The sequence below is a fragment of the Polypterus senegalus genome, chromosome 11 (genome assembly GCF_016835505.1).
Source record: "Polypterus senegalus isolate Bchr_013 chromosome 11, ASM1683550v1, whole genome shotgun sequence".
NCBI classification, from domain to species: Eukaryota; Metazoa; Chordata; class Cladistia; order Polypteriformes; family Polypteridae; genus Polypterus; species Polypterus senegalus.
In genome coordinates, this window is record NC_053164.1 from 18,933,353 (window position 1) to 18,952,995 (window position 19,643).

Consider the following 19,643-nt stretch of genomic DNA (forward strand, 5'->3'; position numbering starts at 1 on the left):
GCAACCTCTGTAGGGTCCAGGTGTCGCCTCATACTACCAGTAGTGACATTGACCATAGCCAAATGAAAAACGAGTGACAAAACAGATGAGGAGGGAAAAATGTCAGTGGCCTCCCTCCACCTGTTAAACCATTCATTCCTGTTTTGGTGGTCGTCTCATTGTTGCCCCTCTAGTGCACCAGAGCAGCTGAAACTGATGAACAAGCCCCTCTGCTACTGAACTGAGCAGATCAACAGCCCACAAGTGTCATTGGCTTGATGCTCTACTCAGATTAAAAAGTGGTCCTTTAATTTATTTTTGAGCAGTATATATATGTATCTGTCGTTACCATTGTTCGGTTTATTTGTTGTTTACTATCTCTCTATCACGTGTTGTTCTGTGTGAACCAGAAGAGGCGGGGCCACCCTGACATCACAGCTGAAGGACTGCCCTCAGCCTGCATTTGTATAAGGGTCACCAGTTAACATACATGAAGTCGTTAAAATGGAGCAGGAAGGTGAAGACACAAAGAACAAAAACACCGGAAGAAACTACAAATGGCGAGGATTTGAATCCAGGAATCTATAAACATAAGGCAGCACACTAACACCAAAATAAATACACAGTAGATCCTGAATGTATGTCTGAAGATTTTACAATGTGGAAACCAAGTTCACCATGAAAGGCACCATATTTAATTTAAGCATTCTTTATTCCTATCACACTCCATTAGTCATATTTTATTTATTTTTTTATTTCATTTTTGGCTTGCCCACACGTTGTAGCCATGTGCTCTTGCTCTCTTATTTTATCCATTTATGGAGTAAGAATGACAAGCAATTAATAGTGAATCTTCGTTTTCCTCTCACTTCCAAAATTAGCCTTCTCCTGGGTGTTTTGATTTTTTCTATAAATTATTATCCGGGAGCTGTGGCTGTTTCTCCGTCCAGCTTCAGCCACACTTCAAGTGTAGGTGTAAATTGCAGCGTCTTTTATTTCTTTTTATTTTAGCCTCTCATTGCCAACAAGTGCTCTGCCTTTGAGAACTTTTGATTTTCTAGTTGCGATGAGTTGAATGTCAAATACGCCTAAGGGGACTGTTATGAGTCTAAACTGGCAACCTTAAAGCTCACTGTACCTCAGATAAGGGTGAAGAAATTTGACGTACTTCCTGGCAGCAGTGGTTGCGAAGCTCAATCTAACCCTGGGCACGATGTCCAGGCATAAAGCTGGGGCTCCAGTGCTTTGCTGCTACAAAACTGACAATCCACGTGAAGATAAGCGTGTCAGTACTGGGATAAGAGACCAACCAGGAAAAGCTTGGGTTGCTTGCTGTAAGAGGTGTTGGTGAGGTCAGCAGGGGGCATTTACCTTGTGATCTGTGTGTAGATCCCAATGCCCCAGTGCAATGACGGGGACACTGTATTGTAAACATGTCACTGTCCTTCAGGTGAGACCTAAAACTGAGGACCCGACTCTCTGTGGTATTAAAAGATCTCTGGGTATCTGGCATAAAGAATACGGGGTATTCCTGGCTAAATGGCTCACCACGGCCTAGTCATTCAGGCCCCCTAATCATGCCTTATCTCTAATTGGCTATTTATCTTTCATCCCCCCTCACCTCCTAACAGCCAATGTGTGGTAAGTGTACTGGCGTAAAAATGGCAGCTGTCGCATCATCCAGGTGGATGTCGCACATCATTAGTGGTGGCTGAAGTGGCTCCCTACTCACTATGAAAAGCACTTTGAGTAGTGAGAAGAGCGCTATACAAACGTAAAGAATTATTATTACTGTTATTATGTGTGCTCCATCTTAGAACATGCAGGGTGTTATTTTTATACCATGATGTACAGGCTACAAAATGCTAAAAAAATTTCACATACGGTTACTACAATTCTGGTTTGTTTAGTAATTTCTCTTTAGCTTAAGAAACATTTTCTGTATTTTTTATCACTTAAAAGTATGCTGTTTTCAGCCTTAATTTTTGTTATACGGATTTCTTGAGCATATACACTTATTTCATGTTACAAGGGGGGCCCCAAAAATAACAAGAATTAAAAAAAATATTAAAATCGTATACAGGTAGTCCCCAGGTTACGGACATCCGACCTACGATTTACAAACGCATGCGCCTCAGTAACTGCCGCTCCGTCATCTTCGGCCTGGGGACGATGCAAGCGGTGGCCGGAGGGGGGCGATTTTGCTGCTCGCACAGTGTAGTGCCCCTCGGGCGGCTCCTGGCGGCAAGCGGTGACCCGTGGTCCATAGTCACCGGGGCCACAGCTATTGCTCATGTGCAGGACGATGGTTCGCTGCCCGTCCACTATGCTGCCGCAGCTACAGCTCCTGACTGGACGCAGGCTGGATAGGGGGGTGCTTTACTGCCCGCCCAGCACACACGGCTGCTAATGCTTCAAGCGGTGACCCAGTTGTGGCTGAAAGGTGGCCATTGAGGGTGAACAGGGTGGCAGGGGTAGCATTGTAGTGTGCCTCGGATGGCTGCGTGTTGAATTGGGGTTGGGCGATTCACTACCCGCCTTTGGCCACACCGTGTGCTTGGTGAGTGATGAACCCTCTCTTGCCGCCCCAAGTCATTCTCAATAGTAAGCCTGCTTGTACTGTTACGCACATAACATGTCTCTCATCAGTACATAAGACGTGTTGACGACGGGTGCCTTCCTGCTGTAATAGCGTGTATAGCGCTGTGCAGAAGAGCTCATCTTAACCTTTTGTCTTCACCCTTCAACAATGTCTCTGAAATACAAATCTGATGCAAGTGCTGGTGGTACAGTAAAGAAGAGATAAACCATCACCATTGAAAAAAAAAGTAGAAATAATACAAAGGTTATAAATGGTGAAACTCGGTCAACAACAGCATTTATTAAATTGATGTACCTGTTCCAACTTACATACAAATTCAACTTAAGTACAAACCTACAGTTCCTATCTTGTACGTAACCTGGGGACTGCCTGTATTTCTCAGAACATTTCCAAAACTGAATCACCCTCAAAATACTCTCCCTGAGACGCAATCCACTTGTCCCACCGATTTTTTCCATTGTTCAAAACTGTTCTGAAACTCTTGCAAAGTGATAGCCTTCAGTGCATCTGTCGTTTGCTTCTTGACCTCCTCTACATCCTGAAAACACTTTCCTTTAAGGTCCCTCTTCATTCTTGGAAACAAGAAAAAAATCGCAGGGTACAAAGTCCAGGGAGTAGAGGGGGCTGGGAAATCATTGTCATTCCGTTTTAAGTGACAAACCGCCGCACACTCAATGCTATATGAGCGGGAGCGTTGTCATGATCCAGAAGCCACTCGCCTGATCACCACAATTCGAGTTGTTTTCTCCGCACTCCATCACACACTCGCTTGAGCACTTCAAGGACGGCGCTTGGCCAAATGACGCAGGCAGCAGTTTAGTACACACAACTAGCGGCAAATGTCAGAACTAACGCCCCTCCGGCCGTCAGAAAAATATTCTCTTTATTTTTGGGTCCCCCTCGTATATTTTGTCCATTTAACTGAGTGTCATAATTCTGTGGTCTCTTAGCCAGGACACAACTGTTGGCTGTTAGTTTTGTGCTGACCTGAAGTCTCTGTACTGTTAGTGAGCTTGCAATTAGGGGTTTTCTTTGAAGGAAAATGAGGAGAGGAGGCGTACTCAAGAGTCAGAAAAGGGTCAGAACTAAAAGATCTACCACACAGAGTGAAAGCCAAAATGAAGTTTCAAAGCCAAAGGAGATTTAACGAGAAAGAATAACAAGTCAGAAAATGAAGTGTAAAAGTTGGTTTTTGGAATCCGTAAACTCGGATCGGGAAATGGTTTCATGTTTTAAACCTTTTGCATCGTTAACGCAGGTCACAATCTCTGAGCATCACAGAAGTTGCCCTAACGACTGGGAGGCAAAATAGTGTGATTATAAATAAGCGAGATGGCGGTGAAAACTGACAAAATAATGCATAACAACAACAGTAAATCTTAAATCACAAAACTATTAGAAGATTCGGAATCTAGAGCTGAAGAAGCTCCTAAAACAAGAGCTTAACATCAGAAATTGTCGAAGGAGAACGGTAAAGAAATGAATAACGAACCCATTCGTATGTATTTGCAGTGTGTGACGTCATTAGCAAGACAATATTTAAGCTGACATCATGATACTTACCGTGTCCGAGATTGTCGATATTTTCTCAACCTCTACACGCCACAAAGAAGAATAATATTAATAAGTTAACTTGTTTTTCACCACACCATCTGTATTGTTTATTTGACTAAAACTTCTTTCATTTAATGTAAGTTCCTTAGGTGATAAACATCTGCCCTGATGGTCTTTTGTTTCCACAGGACATACATGTGTGATGTGGTCAGACACAATGTTCACGTGCTGTGGAAACTTCAAGAGGTCCAAATCGCGATCTCTCTGTTCTACCAACAAATAGAAGGAAAGTCAGGTGCTAGGCTGAAACGTGTGAAATTCACAGATGATGTTAAAATCGGAGCAATGGCAGACACTGAGGAGGCAGCAGAAACAATTTAGAAAGATCTGGACAAGCTTCAGAACTGGGTGAACACTTGGAGGTTTAATGTAGGAATCAGTAAATGCTACATGTGGGCAAACGGAACGTCAATTATAAATGCAAGATGGGAGACACTTACAGGAAGGAACCACTGAGAAGGGTTTATGTTGACGCAACATTTCTTTCATCTAAGCAATGTGTAAAAGCATTTAAAACGACAAATAAAATGTTAGAATATATTGTAAAAACTGTTGAATATAAATCCAGAGATGTTACGCTCAGATGATATCATGCATTAGTGAGACCGAAACTGGAGTAATGTGTGCAGTTCTGGTCACCGTGCTACAAGAAAGATGTAGTAGCACTTGAAGAGCAGAGGAGGACAACCAAGTGCATCCCAGGACTTAAGGACTTAAGGAGAATTAAACCCGTTTAGTCTCAAGCAGAGGAGACTGCATGGGGACCTAATGTAGGCCTTTAAAATCCTTAAAATCACTGATCTCGTAGATCCAGAAGCATTCGTCCAACTTAACTGTGAATCACATACTTGAGGACACCAGTGGAAATTAAGAAGTGCCAGTGCCAGGAAGTGCTTCTCTATACAAAGAGTTATGAACGGGGAGATGAAGCAGGAACCTTGCCAACCTTTGAGAAGCATCCAGATGTGATACTGGGACAGCTAAACAAATGAGCTTGATGGCCTGAAAGGTCTCCTCTCATTTGTCAAATTTCTTACGTTCTTATGAGTTCAACAAAAACACTGAGACTCAGATGGAAACTTGTCAAGGGCAGATTTGGCACAGATATTAGAAAGTTTTTTTCTTCATGCAAAGAACTACGGAAACATGGAATGAATTATCAAGTAGTGCCGTGGACAGCAGTAGGACTTTTGGACCTTAAGAACTTTACTTGATGTTATTTTGGAGAGTCCTGGTGAATAGGATGGACGAGCTTGTTGGGCTGCATGGCGTCTATCGTAATGTTTTAATGTGATTGTAGCCGCGGGTGTGTAAGGCAGGATCAAGCACAGGTAAAATGTGTGCCGAAAGAAATCTCTCAGTCCAAAAGTTTGTTTTAAAATATTTAGTGAAAATTCAAAGCAAATAATCCGCACAAGAATAAAGAAAAAAGGTTGTTACACACGTAGAATAAAAAAAAAAAAATTAGAAAAAATGCATCTTCTCTAAATTTAGCTTTTCTTGTCAAACTTTAGTTGTTTCTGTACTTAAAGATGCTTTACTTCTTCCTCAGTATGCTTTAAACATATGCCGCTCCGCATTCAATAGAGCACGTTGTCTTTCATGTTACTTGGCATGTAAGGCACCATGTGCCCTCAACGCCTTACACATGGCAACTGAGTATAACTGCGTATAACTAACTGAGTATAATGCATAGTCAGAGAGGCTAGAAATAATTAGAATTTACCAATCATGTATTATGTTGTAGGAACCTTCCATAGACTATGCACTAATATTTAGGCAAACATTTAAATAACTTAAATAACTAGAAAATGGCTCTTACCGCGATTTCTGCAGATAATTAAAGCTAACCTAGTATTGCTAAGCATTAATAATAATGTACCCCTAACCCCCCAGCTCACTATCAGCATCATTATGATGCCTCTGCAGTCTGATAAGATTTTCAAACATACTTTTATAGCTGCCTCGAGTTTAGCATTCACTTATTTAGTATCAGAATATTAAGTTTCATTTGGGAAGCACTTGGCCTGTATGGAGACCACCTATCTCTGTGATGGGACTTTTCTGCCACGGTGGGTTTAAGCAGACAAGCAGATCTCTTTCATTGGCCGAGTGGTGTGTCTCTTGGTGACAGCAGAGTAAATAAAGCACCGAGGCGGGTGCCCTAGGAGCCTCCTGCATCCTCACGATACCACACTTTCATCCAAGTAAGAAATCTTCTTGTGATTTGTAGATGACTGGCATTTGGGCAATCCAGTTTTGTGAACAATAAAAATGAAATTCCACTTAATATTATTGGATTGAACGGAGAATTTGCATTAGGAGCTAGCGAGCAGCTTGGAAGGCTTAACTCAGCTATTGAGTCCCTCTCTGGGTGCCATCTGTGTACCCCATGCTTGACTATCAGATGAAATGTTAGAGATTAGAGTCAAATACATTTACAAACAAATACTTCATTAAAATTCACAGTCCAGTACAAACCTGTGCAGAAAATGAAAATGACTGAAGTGCACCGAATGGCACAGGCAGGTCCCCATGGCAAGCCAGACAGCATCCGGGACTCATCTGTAGGACTGAGTTCAAGTATGGAAACTGCACAGCATTCTGTCTTTGTTCAAACTCAAGAGAAAACTGCTTTACAGTTAATAACTAATTTATATTGCGTGCTCAATGCAAAACAGAGACTGTAATGTTCACTGTGCACCCCACCATAAAAGGCAACTCAAACGTTGGGCAAGACTCATTTATGTGTTTTCAGCCCACATTCAGTAAAATTCTTTATGTGTGTCTCATCATTTAACACCAACATATTGCAATTTAGTGTTGATCAGGAAAGAATTAACATTATCTGTCTTTAAAAATGTACTACTAGCACAGCATTCGAGAAATACAAGTAAGCTGGCAGCGTTTCCAAAAACTTACGTCTAATCACTTTAACACTCTAAGATTAAAGTTCAATGTATGCTCACATAATCAGCTGTTCAACTTTTAACAGACATAAATATGACAATCAATAGATCTGTTAATAAAAGATAGGAAAACGTAGGCATCTCTCTATGATATAGTGCATTGCATATCCTTCTGTCTATCTATCTATTATATAGTGCCTTTCATGTCTATCTATCTATCTATCTATCTATTATATGGTGCCTTTCCTGTCTATCTATCTATCTATCTATCTATCTATCTATCTATCTATCTATCTATTATATGGTGCCTTTCCTGTCTGTCTATCTATCTATCTATCTATCTATCTATCTATCTATCTATCTATCTATCTATCTATCTATCTATCTATCTATCTATCTATCTATCTATTAGGTAGGTGTCATCTATCTATCTATCTATCTATCTATCTATCTATTATATAGTGCCTTTCTCTATCTATTATATAGTGCCTTTCCTATCTATCTATCTATCTATCTATCTATCTATCTATCTATCTATCTATCTATCTATCTATCTATCTATCTTTTAGGTAGGTGTCAGGCCGCCATCACAAAGAAACTGGAAAAACCCTAATCTATTATATAGTGCCTTTCCTATCTATCTATCTATCTATCTATCTATCTATCTATCTGTCTATCTATCTAATATATAGTGCCTTTCACGTCTATCTCTCTATCTATCTATCGTATTATTATAATGAATTATTAACTGTTGATTTTCTTATTAAAGTGTAAAGGGGGAGTAGTAGGGGTCTAATGTATGGCTCTATTGTTTTTTCTGAAATTAGTTTTTTTGTCATTTGGACTGTATATATTGTTATGTTGATATTTCTTCTTATGTTTACAATAAAGGTTATTTTAAAAATAAAAAAAATCTATCTATCTATCTATCTATCTATGGTATCTCTCCTATCTTATAATATCTACAGCGCCTTCAGAAATTATTCAGACTCCTTCATTTTTTCACATTTTAATATGTCATCATTTAAACTCAGTATCCCAGAATGACAAAGAGGAAATAACAAAAAAAAAAACAAGGAGTGACCCAAAAATTCCTGGAATTGTTAAAAATCCCTTTATTATAAAACTTATTTTTTGCCACCTTTGCACTACTCTCTTTCAGATGTCCTCCAGTTATCTCAGCACTTCTCCCATGCCTGTTATCATTTCATTTTTTTTGTTTCCGTGTCTGAAGGACCCAATCCCAGCCAACACAGGGCGCAAGGCAGGAACAACCCACCACAGGACACACACACACACACACCAGGGAAAATTTAGGATCGCCAATGCACCTCACCTGCATGTCTTTGGACTGTGGGAGGAAACCCACGCAGACACGGAAGAACATGCAAACTCCACGCAGGGAGGACCTGGTAAGAAAACCCAGACAGGTCTCCTTACTGCGAGGCAGCAACGCTACCCACTGCGCCACCGTGCCGACCTTATGATTTATTTCAAACTTGAAATACTTATGATAATAATTTTTTCAGGTTTTAGTTTTGTGTCAAAGAGAATCATGTGACTCGTTCATGAATCAAATGACGGAGAATCGTGTCACTTGTTTCCAAGCAATGATTTAGTTCAAACTTGAAATAATTAGAATAATAATTTTATAAGGTTCAGTTTTGTGTGACAAATTTGTTGAATGTACAAAGGGACATAATAATACTGTCATAGGAATCATTTGTACTTTGTGTCTGTGTACTTTGTTACCTTTAAGGAGAAAATGAAGATTACTTTTTTTTTGGAAGTCTCATTTTTTTCGTTTTTGCGTCACGCGATCCAGTAAAGTATAAATAGAACGACAGAGGCCTGTGTTACCACTCGGCTACTTGCAAAAAGGAGAATAAACTTTATTAATGTAGTTGGCTACTTTGTTGAGTTTTGAACTCTTTTTGCCTCTGACTTTGTCTCTAGTTTTGTTCCTAGAGTTTTGGTTGCCAGCTTTTATTGTTCTTCCCAGTTTGCCTCCCTAACTATTATTATCATGACATGTTTTTTCTCCTGGTCTTGTTAATACTTTCTTACAATAATCCCTTGACACAATATCCTATTAGACATATTATTTTAATATTATGCCTATAAATTCTGTATAAAAGAATTCCAACAACGAATTGTACAAAACAAACAATTATAACATTGTAATATACATACTGTATGTTGTTATGGTTTTGTACTTGTATGATGAACAAGGAAATGATCGATGAGAGTGTTCTAACTAGAAAGAATGATAAGTGAATGAGCGAGGATGATGATTCAGACCCCAGGGCAGCTCTCACACGTGAGCTTTTAACGTCTAAACGAATGAGGCTGGTGGCAGCACACATGCACTTTAGCACTCCTATTGAGCTCACCTGAATTGATCTCTTTGTGCTTGCAAATCAATTCCCATGATTAACTGAAAAGAGTCATTCAAAAAAGAATGAATTGCTCGCAAATTGCCCATCACTAGCCGTACATTGGACAGGACTGCAAGTTGTCCAGCACGATGAGTTGGAGTCATTAATTGTAAAGGTGCTTCTACACGCTATGGAATCAAGTGGTGCCTTTACTTTTACACACGTGGCCTCTGCATAGTAGCTTATTGTTTGTTCATTCATTAATTCATTGATTGATTCATTCATTACGTTTATATAACTTGATTTTTTCCAACCCAAAGTGTTTTACACAGTGAGTAATCCACCACTAATGTGCAGCATCCACCTGTATGAGGCGACGACGGCCATTTTGTGGCAGTACGCTCGCCACACATTAGCAATTCGGTGCTGAAGAGGTGAGAGACTGTTAGCCAATCAGAGACATGGGATGATTAGGGGGCCAGAATGCCAGGCCGTGGTTGGGAGTTTAGCCAGGACATCGGGATGCACCCCACTTTTTACAAACGATTCCAAGGGATCTTTAGTGACCTTTAGTGACGTTTTATGTCTCATCCAAAGGACGGGTGTCAAACGTGTTAGGTGTGGATTGTCCCCTGACCTTAAAAGCCGATTATTTAGGGATGACTTTTAGATTCATCCTGACATATGGAATTGAAGAAGGGCTTTCTAAAAGCTTGAATGAGTTCCCTGTAAGGACTTTCTTCTATGAGTGTCTCAAACTAGTTCACGTGTTGTAGACAGGCGATGCTGTGCTCTCAATATTGTGTCAAACGTGACTCCCATTTTGCACAACAGGAAAATCTGCTCATTTCACTGCCCTCCAAGATGGTGAAGAAATGACAAAATGTTTCTTTCTGAACCACTGGGCTGCCTGTCTTCAGTGTCAGGATGGACGTCACTGCAATCCATACACCCACACTAAACCAGCCACGCTTCTTACGGCGAACGGACAGAACTCCAAACACACAAGAGATATGATGGGTCTGATCCTCTGTCTGTTTTGAAGAGAACGGATGTAATTAATGACACATCGCACAGGGATCAAGAGTTCATCAAATAAGCTGATTTGCATTTTCATACATTTTTATTGATGCTGGACTCCTGCTCTTATGAATAATAGTTGGAAATTAAGTGAAGTTTCCCCAATTCTGCCACCAGGTGGTGTTTAATACAGCAAGGCGAGATATCACAACCCCAAGGTACTCAGATGTCAACCAAACGGGTCTGATTCTTCATTGAGAAAGGCTGCAGTCCATGGAAATGGACACAACTATTTAAAGTATGACTTGCCACTGCTGGTATGGGCCCTGTCATGAATACGGCGAAAACTCACCCTGTCACACTCTTACTGGTTTGGGTTTTCTTTTATTCTTAATTATTTGTAGAACAATATAGATCATTGTTCTTTCATGTGGAAAGGGTACAGTATCCTGTGTAGTTAAACAGCAGCCACTTCCTATTGCAACTGTTTGGGGCCCCACAGCCCACCCGAGCGATTGTTCACCTAACCCATACTGTATATACGTAGAGTAGAGGGGTCTGGCACCTTAAAATGAGTGTGCTGCTCAGCCAAAAAAAAAAAAAAGCCTAGAAATGACTCTGAGTATGTGAAATCCATATGAGGGTTGATAACTTTATATATTCACTTTACCTTAGCAACAGAAAATAAACTAAAAACACAAAGAGCAAAGTTTACTTTGGGACAATTCACAAGCCAGAAATACTGAAAGAGCACATCAAGTGAGCGCCTGGCATGGCACCGAATATCAGGCTACTGTCCGTTGAGGTAAACTTTCCATTTACAACAGTTTTAAAATTGTGAGCACAGCATGTATGGACATTGAGCACAACATCTGCATCTCCCCATCCCCAGCCCACTGCCCCTGCAAACACGAGCTTTACTCACGCTTGTGGTTGTTCTTCCGGTGGAAGGGGAGTGTATGCCGTTCAGAGTCTTCTTCTCCTTCCTCGTCTGCAAGGTGTGTGTGTGTGTAGTGGTAACTGAGTCCCGGTCGATTCTTGTAGCGCTTACCACAAACTGCAAGACATAAAGGAAAGAGAAATGAAAAAGTGATTAATAGTCCTTATGTGCATGAAGGTGCAACGCTACGTGTCTCTGCTGCTGCGACACCATTTCAAAATCACCTCGATTACTATAAGATAGATAGATAGATAGATAGATAAGAAAGGCACTATATAATAGATAGATAGATAGATAGATAGATAGATAGATAGATAGATAGATAGATAGATAGATAGATAGATAAGAAAGGCACTATATAATAGATAGAGAGATAGATAGATAGATAGATAGATAGATAGATAGATAGATAGATAGATAGATAGATAGATAGATAGATAGATAGATAAGAAAGGCACTATATAATAGATAGATAGATAGATAGATAGATAGATAGATAGATAGATAGATAGATAGATAGATAGATAGGAAAGGCACTATATAATAGAGAGATAGATAGATAGATAGATAAGAAAGGCACTATATGATAGATAGATAGATAGATAGATAGATAGATAGATAGATAGATAGATGTGAAAGGCACTACATGATAGATAGATAGATAGATTAGTATTTATTCCCTGAGGAAATTTAATATTGTGCCATCCATCCATCTGTCTATCTATCTGTTATATAGTGACTTTCACCTATCTATCTATCTATCTATCTATCTATCTATCTATCTATCTATCTATCTATCTATCTATCTATCTATTATATAGTGCCTTCTTATCTATCTATCTATCTATCTATCTATCTATCTATCTATCTATCTATCTATCTATCTATCTATCTATCTATCTATCTATTATCTATATAGAGAGATGACTACGAGGAAATGCAACACAAACTTAAAATGAAAGAAAATTCCTCACAGAAAACAGAATCAAGAAGTGCACTGCGAATCAAAGGTTGTTTCTATGTTTAACCAAACACAGATAACGAGATGAGTGTCATGTTGGTATTTAGCATGTTATAATGTCACATGTCGCGCCACGTAATAGCACCCAAAACCTGCTGATGTCTAGACAACTAGGCGCCCAACATACAACTAAACTGTGGCACACGTAAACCTATCATTAAGTTATAATCACAAGAGCAGTTTATTCAAAATTGACAACATCTTTTAACGAGGATGTCGTTACACGTACAGATCTCTAATGGGGATTGCAGGGAGTTGAAGCGCACATTGTGCACATGTAGTCCTCATTCACCAAAATCAAGATATACTGTGCCTTTTTATCCTTAAGATCCAAAACACATGCAGTGCTCATTGTTAAAACGGCTAATAATTAATAATGCACAGTACATGAACGCTCATTACTGCTGCAACAAGATGACAGTTCTTACCTTTTACGCTGAGCCTCCTGCCGTTTTTTACCATAAATATGAAAGATTGACCTTCACAATTCGGTTATTAACCCCCAAGTTTCCAGAACATCATTAAAACGTAGAAAACCAAATGAGCGGGTTTTTCAAGGTTATGGATCTCTGGAGAGCATGTGAACACGGTCTAATTTAATAAACATTCATTTAAAAATGAGGGTGGTGCAGTGGTTAGCGCAGCTGCCTCACAGGCTCAACATCCTGGGCTTGAATCTTGCACCTGGTCTACGGTGCCCTACATAATGTGTGAGACAAAGACACATTTTTCCTTGATTTATCCCACAGTTTAAAATTATATATCAGACAATTCAACAACAACAACATTTATTAATATAGCACATTGTCATACAACAAAATGTAGCTCAAAGTGCTTTACATATTAAAGAATAGAAGAATAAAAGACACAGTAAGAAAATAAAATAAGTCAACATTAATTAACATAGAATAAAAGTAAGGTCCGATGGCCAGGGTGGACAGAAAAAACAAAAAAAATTCCAGACGGCTGGAGAAAAAATAAAATCTGCAGGGGGTCCAAGGCCATGAGACCACCCAGTCCCCTCTGGGCATTCTACCTAACATGAACGAAACAGTCCTCTTTGGATTTTGGGTTCTCACGGAAGGACTTGGTGATGATGCTCACGTAGACTTCAGACATCGTGATTCAAGTGCATATTGCAGACTTTCATTTAAGGGGATTTGCAGACATTTCTGTCACACTGTGTAGAAACGACGACACTTTTTCTACACGGTCAGCCCATTTCAGGGCACCATACCGTTTCAGACAAGTGGCATCACAGGTGTTTGTGATCACTCAGGTGTGTTTTATTCGAGACTTTGGTAAAATCTTAGGGTGACCGCAGTCAACTGTCTGGAATATCATGAAGAAGAAAGAACACACTGGTGAGCTCAGGACTCAAAGGGGCTGGTAGGCCAAAGAAGACCTCCACTGCTGATGACAGAAGAATCCACACTATGGTAAAGAAAAAGCAACAAATGCCTCTGGGACAGATCAGACACAGTCTTCAGGGGGCCGATGTGGACATGTCAAAGATAACTATCAGCAGAAGACTTCATGAACAGAAATACAGAGGCCACACGGCAAGATGCAGACCACTAGTTAGCCACAAAAACAGAAAAGGAAAAGGACTTCAAAGAGCCTGCAGAATTCTGGGAAAAGGTGTTGTGGACAGATGAGACAAAAATGAACCTGATCAGAGTGATGGCAAGAGCAAAATGGGGAGACAGAAAGGAAAGATCCAAAGCAGACCACCTGTTACACGTGGCGATGGCGGTGTTATAGCTTGGGCATGTGTGGCTGCCCCGGGTCTTGGTACATGTCTCTTCATTAATGATGGCACAATGAATTGTGAGTTATAGAGAAACTGCTGATCTGCTCAAATTTCAGTCAATGCCTCCAAACTCTAAAAGCAAAAAAGTGGACAAATTCTTGAATGGCCAAGCCAGTCACTCGAGCAGGACTTCCATTTGCTGAAGAGAAAATTCAAGGGGACGAGTCCCAGAAACAACCAGGAGCTGAAGATGGCTGCATTAGAGGCTTGGCAGAGCATCACCAGAGAAGATCCTCAACGCCCGGTGATGGTCATGAATCACAGACTTCAAGCAGTCATTGATAGCAGGGGATATGCAACAAAGTCCTAAATATGACCTGCCATTGCTGTGTGCCAAACATTATAGTGCCCTGAAATGGGGGGGGGGCTTAATGTAGAAATAGCGTTGTGTGACTGAAATGTGTGGAAATACCCTTAAATGTAAGTCTGCAATGTGCAATTTAAACACGTCTGAATTGTTTGATATGTGATTTTAAACTGTGGAATAAATCAAGGAAACATGCGTCTTTGTCTCACACATTATGGAGGGCACTGTAGGCCTTCTTTCCACATTTCTCTGGGTTTTCCTTTGGGTACTATGGCATATCTCCCACATGCTCAAAAGACATGTTAGTCAGGTTAAGCTGTGCCTGAGTGGTCCTGTAATAGACTGGCACTCTGTGCAGGCCTGGCATTAACTCTGGCAACCCCACAACCCTGGAATGGTTTTGAGAATATGAAGTTATTGTAAGACTCGGAGTCTTGTGAGCAACCATAAGCCCCTTTCATACTTACTCTATGCACTTTTATAGGAGAGCTTTTGTAATGTCCCTCTGTTTTCAAATCCTAAGCAAAAACATTCTCGCCGGAGTTCTGACGAAAGTCATCAAAAGAGGGTCACGCATGTGTGCTTGGTAGACTGCTGATGGCAGTTACCCGCTGAGCAAGGGGTTGGCACTGTGTGCTAATACCTCCTCTCTTCTTCAATCTGTAAAAAAGAAGATTGACGGCCGTCCACCTCTGACATCACTTCCGTTTCCGCCCTCCTGGACCCGCCCCTTCCAGGCTGGAACCCACATGCAGTTTTCCGGCCATCTTTGAATCAGTTCTACATCGGAATCCTGTCTGAAAGGACCTTGACAGTTTCTTTGTAAAATAAAGATTGCTTCTTGTTTTTGCATTTACATTATACGGGGTCACGGATCTGCTTCAAATACTTTTGCTTGTCTGCTTCTTGTTTTACAAGAGACAAAGGACACATTCTGTTCAATGGCTGGACTCTTTGTTTAGAACAATCCAGACAAGAACAGCCAGTTCAGCCATTTAAAGTTTACCAGTCCTATCCACTTCATTCTTCCAAAATACAGTGGAACCTCGGTTTGCTAGTAACTTGGTTTACGAGTGTTTTGCAAGACGAGCAAAAATTTGTATTAAATTTTGACTTGATACACGTGTGACGTCTTGCAATACAAGTAGTATGTATGTATACGCTTTGTCTGCTGAGCGTCATGTAATCACAACTGAGTTGAAGGTTCTTCTCTCTCTCACTGCAGGATTGTAGGCAATTATCTGCTATTCTCCTTCTGAGTCAGAGTGCCTCACTCATATAGTCAACATCCGTACGAGCGTATACTGTTTACTACAGCATTGTGACTGTGCGTGTGCTGTGACGTACGAGTCCCTGTCATGCACCATCAGCTTTATTCAGCTTGAAACAGCAACAGCTCGGTTATTTATTGTAACAGGATCTGCCACTCTCCTATTCACAGACACAGCAGTCAGGCAGGGTCGTAGCCAAGTAGTACTGTGCCCTGCGCGTTTATTATGTTCCTTGTATCACCCACTGACAGCAGGCGCTTATAGCACGTCCGCGATCTTTCTGGATTCGCAATTTTCAGCAAACTGCTACAGCGCTGGGAGACTGCGATTGCTTTGGGACGCTCTTCCGCATGTCGTCCCGTTGTGTGGAATCCCACAAGAATTTAGAAACTCCCTCACACCAGCCATGATTCTTTTCAAAGGTAAAGTGCAGGTTCATTTGTTTGATCTATTTTTACTTTATATTTTGTTTTAATCATTTTTATATGAATAGTTTTGGGTTGTGGAACGAATCATCTGAGTTTCCATTATTTCTTATGGGGAAATTCACTTTGATATACGAGTGCTTTGGACTGCGAGCACGAATTATGCTCGCAAACCGAGGTTCCACTGTAATATCAAGTCGAGTTGTGAAGGTCCCTATTGTCTACCTGGTCTCTTATTCCAAGTGTCTGTGGTTCACTCCATAAAGAAAAATGTTTGTGCCAAATTTACCCTTAACTGTGTCTCCGTGTTGTTGATGAACTCATTTTAAAGTCACCGTCTCAATCCACTGGACTAATTCCCTTCATAATTTTAAACACTTCAGTCAGGTCTCCTCTTCATCTTCTTTTGTTTAAACCACGGGTGTCGAACTCCAGGCCTAGAGGGCCGCAGTGGCTGCAGGTTTTCATTCAGACCCTTTTCCTAATCAGTGACCAGTTTTCAATGCTAATTCACATTTTAATAGCCCTGTTTTTAAGGATTCAGTCCTCTGAATTGATGTTTCCTCATTAAAATGGCAGCCAAACAGAATTGAGACGTGAAACGAGCCAACAGATGACCAGCTAAACTGGGGCTATGCTTGCTGTTAATTAAACTTGTTCTTTAATTCCACGGCTTGTTGTTGCTCTCGTTCTGCCACAGAAGACATTTCCAAAACTGTTGATTTTCTGTTTTTCATAAGAACACCGTCAAAGTGTTTTGGCGAGTTGAGAGATCGACCTTACTGAGACCTTCACCTTTCTTTATTTTCAGATATTGTGTGATGTGGTGGCTTGTTTTGTGTCTCATTATTGCTTGACTGCTAATTAAAGAAAAAGAAAACAACGAAGGCATTGTCGGGCAACCGGTACGCCAGTGCGCCGTGGAATTTTCTTGGGGCGCCGCGAAAAGTTTTGTAAAATATTTAAAATTGCTAGTGTTTTTGAACTTTTGGTTGATTAAAAAGATAATGTTTAAAAAAATATATTTTATGTTGGAAAAACAGATTGTTGAATAAACGAATGTATTTATTTTGAATGCAAGTTAAAATTTTCGCTGTTCACCATTCATCATAATATCAACACCAGCGGTGTCAAAAAAGTCTCGTTGTTAGAAGATCTCGCTCACTGTACGGATAGAAGAAGGCGGAGCAAATATAGAACGAGAAAATCCGAACGCTACATTTCGGCTCTTGCCGACGAGAGAATATTGCTGTAGCTGCAGCTCTCACCACTTAATCGTCTGAGTATTACTATGGAAAAATGAACCTTATTTTCGCTCTGACACCGCTGATCAACATCGTAAACTTTGTAAACTCAGTGACCTTTTCCAGTTCTTTGTGGTGAAAAACATTTTGTTGTGACGCAAGCATTCGATACTTCCTTGTAATTTAATTCATAAAATGTCTTTCAAACTTGTAAAATGAACTGTTTTTATTGGCGATTGTCCATAGATTGTGTCGTCACGACTTTATTTATGGGCAGTCCCTCAGGTCTTGCTGAAAGAAAATTTTTGGACTTCGTGCGCCGCAACTCGAAAAAGGTTGCCTTTCACTGCACTAAGGGGTCGGAGTCAAGTTAATTAAAAGAAGTAATCAGCAGCAAAAACTGGTCACTAATTAAGAAGATGGTTTGAATGAAAACCTGCAGCCACTGCGGCCCTCCAGGACTGGAGTTTGATACCCCTGGTTTAAACTGTAAAGGCTCAGCTCTTTTAATTTTTCCTCATAACTCATCCTCTGTAGCCCTGAATCAGCCTAGTCGTTCTTCTCCGGACTTCTTCTAGTGCTGCTATGTCTTTGTTGTAGTCTTGAAGCCAAAACTGCACACAGTGCACCTGATTAAATGACGGTACTATAACTGAGGCCCACAACGCCGGGTAACACATCCAGTATGTTAGATGTCACAGAGTTTTCCTTCTTGAGACCCCAATGCCAACATAAAATTGAAGCAGAGCCCCCACACAAGTCCACATGTGGACCAAGGGAGGCTTCTGCAGGGATCAGCAGACAAGTGCTGGATTTCAAAAGCTTAAATGAAACTGAAGTTCAGTAACACAGCAGGTGTATTACGAATTCAACATGGCAGCGATCAGGAGCAGAGTTGACGTTAGGGGTTCCCTTAAAAAAAACAGAATGGGAGACGGAGGAGAAACAGGAGAATATGTTCGACAAACGGGCTTCACAATGACTTTGCTGCCTCTCCCAAGGACATTTCTGATCAAAGCGGTATGAATATAATAAATGGAAAGAGTTAAAGCTTTCAAATTAACTCTGCTGGGAATTAAAGTCTCCTTGTGCATTACCTGCAAGAATCTCAATCAATTTAATGGTTTGTTTCCCCACCGCTTTGTTATTGCTCTCTTGTTGTTTCATTTCACCCCCCTTCCTTATAAAGACAGGTATTTTTTTTTCTCCATTTTAATTTAGGTTGTCCATTATCTAACCCTTCCTCCTGCCTTTCTAGTTTAATTGCATCAGACTGATTCATTAGAGTCTGTTCTCCTCTTTATTTGAATTTGTCTATAGGACTCTTTTGGGCCGGTGAGGTGGCTCAGTGGTTAGCGCTGTGGTCTCACAGCTTCATGCAAACCGTATCCATTCCTGGACTGTGACATTTTTGTAGTTTCTCCCTCAAGTCCAAGTGGGCTTTCATCTTCCACAAAACAAACAGGAACCACTGGACTAACTGGTGACTCTAAGCTTGTTCCACCTCGGCCGAGGTTCAGACATGCCAGTGAACCCTATACGGACTTTAGAAAAATGAAGCGTTGGTCACTTCTGTTAATTTCGCTGCCCTTCAGGTTGTCATACTGAGCTTGTGAACTGACAGGAGCTCTTCAAGTGGCATTTTCAAATCGGAACGTCGGCAGTATAAAACCTGTAAACTTGCCAAGCAGCGAGACAAAAGGTTACAAAAAATCCGAGGCTTATGATGGAATGTTGGCAGCCCACTTTAATCTCATTTGGTACACATTTGTCAGTGACCTTATTAACGGTGCTTTGTATAAAGGAATTGGGAAAGTGGTGTAAAAAGGCCATCTGCCTCATCAGGCCTCGGTGAGTATCATTAGGAGAAATTCTTGTTTAAATTATCGTTTGCCTCCAGTAATGCGGAGTATGGTGCGGTCTGACTGGATGTCGGTTCCGTCGGGAGGCCTGAAGAAGAAAACACGGAAACAGCGGAGCACTGATTGGTCTGGTCCTGCTGTGTAACAAGACCTGCATTGTGCTCTGGTGTGGCCATTGTCACACACGTGTGCTTGGGAGAAGGTTGATCGTTATTTCTCAGGCGGACCAGGGGTTGGCGCTGCTATCTGATCCTTTCT

The 19,643-nt window shown here is 40.7% G+C and overlaps 1 protein-coding gene across 3 annotated transcripts in view; it reads right to left on the reverse strand.

The window, feature by feature from the left end:
- dpf1 (D4, zinc and double PHD fingers family 1) overlaps window positions 1–19,643 on the reverse strand; it is a 358,128-nt gene that overhangs the window by 143,011 nt on the left and 195,474 nt on the right. For all 3 annotated transcript variants that reach the window (XM_039768120.1, XM_039768121.1, XM_039768118.1), the window contains one exon: window positions 11,428–11,559. In XM_039768120.1, the coding sequence (XP_039624054.1) occupies window positions 11,428–11,559 (132 nt within the window). The remainder of the gene's footprint in view (window positions 1–11,427; window positions 11,560–19,643) is intronic.